A 3,490-nucleotide genomic window follows, 5' to 3' on the forward strand; every position below is an offset into this window, starting at 1 on the left:
GAGGCTATGGATCCTGCATAACAGCAGAGCCTCCTCACAAAGCTTGCTTGTGCACCTATGATTGCCCGAGCCCTCCTCCATCGCCCTAGCAACCTATAACATACATACATGTATATGGGATGGGATAATTTTTGCATTAAATTGCGAAAGCTCTTTTCCTCTTTTTTATGCAGGAGCCATTTCCTCCGATTCAGCTCAAAACAATCTTAATAAACCTAATGCCCCCTGCTCTTGTTTTTTTTTTTTTTTGGTCGGATTGGATTAAGCTTATTTATTTTAAAATTGATTTATCTTCAAATTGTCAATTGCGCCTTCGATGCTCAAACTTAAATAAGGCTTATGCATGTGTAAAAATAAAATAAAATAAATAAAAAATATTATATCCAACAAAATTTTCCAGACCTAAATTAAACCTAAAAAGTTGACAAAAATTTATAAAATATAGAGAAAATCTAAAACAAAAACAAACTTCAGGCACTTTGTCCTCCCTTGCCCTTGCCCATGGCAATGCCTTCATCTTTAACGACATACTTCCGCCAATATGGATGATTCTCCCACACAGTGTGCATTTCTTCAATCGGAACTCCTTTCGTTTCGGGCAACAATTTGTAGATGAAAATGCTCATCACCACCACACAGACTGAGAAGAAGAAGAACAAGCCAAACTTCATGTAGCAGAGCATGGCTGTGAAGACTTGGGCTATGGCAAAGGTGAAGATCATGTTGACGGAGACATTGATAGCCTGAGCAGCAGACCTTACTTCAAGTGGGAAAATTTCACTGGGCACCAACCATCCTAGAGGCCCCCAAGACCAGGCAAATCCAGCAACATAAACACAGATTAAGAGCACCAAGGGAACTGCAAACCCTAGTGTCAACTTTCCAGGGTTGCCGCTGACCCCAAATTTAACAGCCATAGCAATTCCAACACCCACCTGCATGAGGAGCATTTGGCAACCACCCTGTAAGAAAAGCTTCCTCCTTCCAACCTTATCAACAGTGAGGATTGAGACAAATGTAGCTAAAGCATTAACGAGATTGGTGATGACAGCTGACATGAGAGAAGCACTGCTTCCAAACCCCATTGTTTTGAACAAGACAGGAGCGTAAAACGTGATCACGTTCATGCCGGTGAGTTGCTGGAAGGCAGGGATGCCGATTGCAAACACAAGCTGGGGTCTATATTTCCTGCTCAACAAGCTAACCCATGGGTGTTTTACCAACTTGGATGCTTCACTGGCCGCAACTAGGTCATTAAACTCTTCATCAACATTAGGAACTCCTCTGAGCTTAAGAAGCTGAGCTTTGGCTTCCTCATGCTTGCCACGCTCGACCAAGGAGTTTGGTGTATCAGGTAAAAACAATGCTCCAACTATGATTATAATGGCAGGGACCGCAGCACCTCCCAAACTCAAACGCCACCCCCCACCGCCTTTGATCTCCGCAAAGAAATAGTTAAGCACACCAGCAGCAAGGATTCCAATTGTGATCGACAATTGGAACATCATGTTGAGAGCACCACGGTATTTAGATGGGGCTGTTTCAGAGACATAGATCGGCACAGACTGATTGGCACATCCAATACCAAAACCAAGAAGTAGACGACCAACATAAAGCATCCAAACAGCATTAGCAAAGGCATTGACCAGGGCACCAGCCAAGAAAAGGACTCCACCCAAGATCATTGTGAGCCTGCGACCACACACTCTGGTTATATTTGATGCAAAAACGCATGCAACCAGAGCAGCCAAATATAGCGAAGATGTGAAAAGTGTAAGTGTCTGGCTGTTGAATTTGCAGTACTGATCGTCGGAAGGCTTGATTGAAGACTCTTTCTGGTAAACCGCTGGAAAGAACTGTTTCAAGAAAGAGTCCATCGATGTCACACCGCCTGAAACTCCAAGGTCGTACCCAAAAATCAGACCACCGGTAGCCGCAACAATACATGTTATAAGAACCCTAGCTGTGAGTTTACCAGGGTATTGTTTTCCACCACTCGATGGAGCTATATCGCCCCCAGCCATTGTTACCTTATTCTAACTCTTTCTCTCTTTCACTCAAAGATCAATCTAAAGAAAGCTAAGAAAACTACTTGAAGCAATTGAACAAGAGAAAACAACTTGGAAGGATCGATGGAATTAAGCGTGCGAAATTAGGTGGGTTTGATGAGATATTTATAGTGCAAAACCTCCTATGTCTAGCAGGATTAATAGTACTTGTTAGATAATGAGAGTCTATACTTGGCTGCTACATTTTTATATCAAATTGTGTATCACTTCTCTAATAGGGGTGGGGTCCACCTGTAATCTTGTCCCTATTTGTAAATCTAATAAAATCCTAACATCTTTTGATATCCAGATGAAGTTTAACTTAAATTGGATTTTGGGTTTTTATTTAAACATAATAAGATTATATCTGTTGTTATTGAGCAAGTTCAGGTCAAATTTTAATCTTATCCGCATTATACAAAAACAGTTAAGTTTTCTTTTTCTTATTATTTACACCATTGGATAATTTTGTTTTAATTACATTTTGCTGGAGAAGTAAATGCGATAACCCTTCCCAATCCAAACACTAAAATCCGAACAAGATCACAAAACAGATTTAATGAAGCTAAACCTAATATTGCTGTTGGCCTATATGATACATTCATGAAAGGAGATGGACTCTCATCCTCAGTTTCCTTAACTTAGGTCTTTTTGTTTTATTTTCTTTTTTGAAGTCAACGATATAACATTTTCAACTCGAAGAAGAACAATTCTAAAAATTGGATTGTTGTTGATTAACTAGGGTTTATCAAATTGTCCTTGAATTATAAACGGATTTATTTATTATTTTTTTAAGAAAGAAGATGTCATTCATAAACTAATAAAGGTATATAAAGATCGGCACGAATACAGTGGCATCGTTAAAACATTCAGACGAAAATCACATGGGACAAACCCCATGGTAGGAAAGAGTACCACATATTCCATGGATTAACAAGAGAGTCTAACTTAGGCCACTTTTGTGAGCCCCTGAAAAATTTAAGAATATTATTACGTACACAATATTAATTGCATGATCCTATTTGAGGTAAGTAAATACCATTATTATATTTGAGAATAAATTATTTCCGACAAATTTGAAGTTAGAATTTGGTGTTTTAACTTCATAGAAAATTAGTAGAGGTCGATACGAGCTTGGTATTTCTTGGAGAATTTTTCGGAAGTCGGAAGTATTTTTGGTGGATTTTTGAAGTTGGAAAATAAGAAAAACGAAATAATAACCACCACATGGCAGTGTGTGATTGAACCACATGGCAACTTGTGATTGGTTGGTCCATGAATGATTGAGTTCAGATATTTTTTGAGATACAACTAGGCAGGGGAGGAGCCACACTGAGACCAGTGTGGTCCCTGGCCCTTACTCAAGTTTTTATTATTATATTAAAGTAATATACTGTTATGTATTTCTATATGTACATTATTTCAAATATTTTACGTTTTGA

At 38.7% G+C, this 3,490-nt stretch overlaps 1 protein-coding gene across 1 annotated transcript; it reads right to left on the bottom strand.

Moving 5' to 3' along the window:
- Nucleotides 1-470: 470 nt before the first annotated feature.
- LOC117614052 (sugar carrier protein C-like) lies at nt 471-2,024 on the bottom strand. The gene has a single exon (XM_034342733.1). It carries the CDS (start codon nt 2,022-2,024, stop codon nt 471-473), a length of 1,554 nt encoding a protein of 517 aa, XP_034198624.1.
- Nucleotides 2,025-3,490: the final 1,466 nt, after the last annotated feature.

The sequence above is a fragment of the Prunus dulcis genome, chromosome 1, assembly GCF_902201215.1.
Source record: "Prunus dulcis chromosome 1, ALMONDv2, whole genome shotgun sequence".
Classification (NCBI taxonomy): domain Eukaryota; kingdom Viridiplantae; phylum Streptophyta; class Magnoliopsida; order Rosales; family Rosaceae; genus Prunus; species Prunus dulcis.

Bases quoted from the DNA above. Each gene is read 5' to 3' on its own strand.
- LOC117614052 (XM_034342733.1), bottom strand. From the start codon at position 2,024: ATGGCTGGGGGCGATATAGCTCCATCGAGTGGTGGAAAACAATACCCT.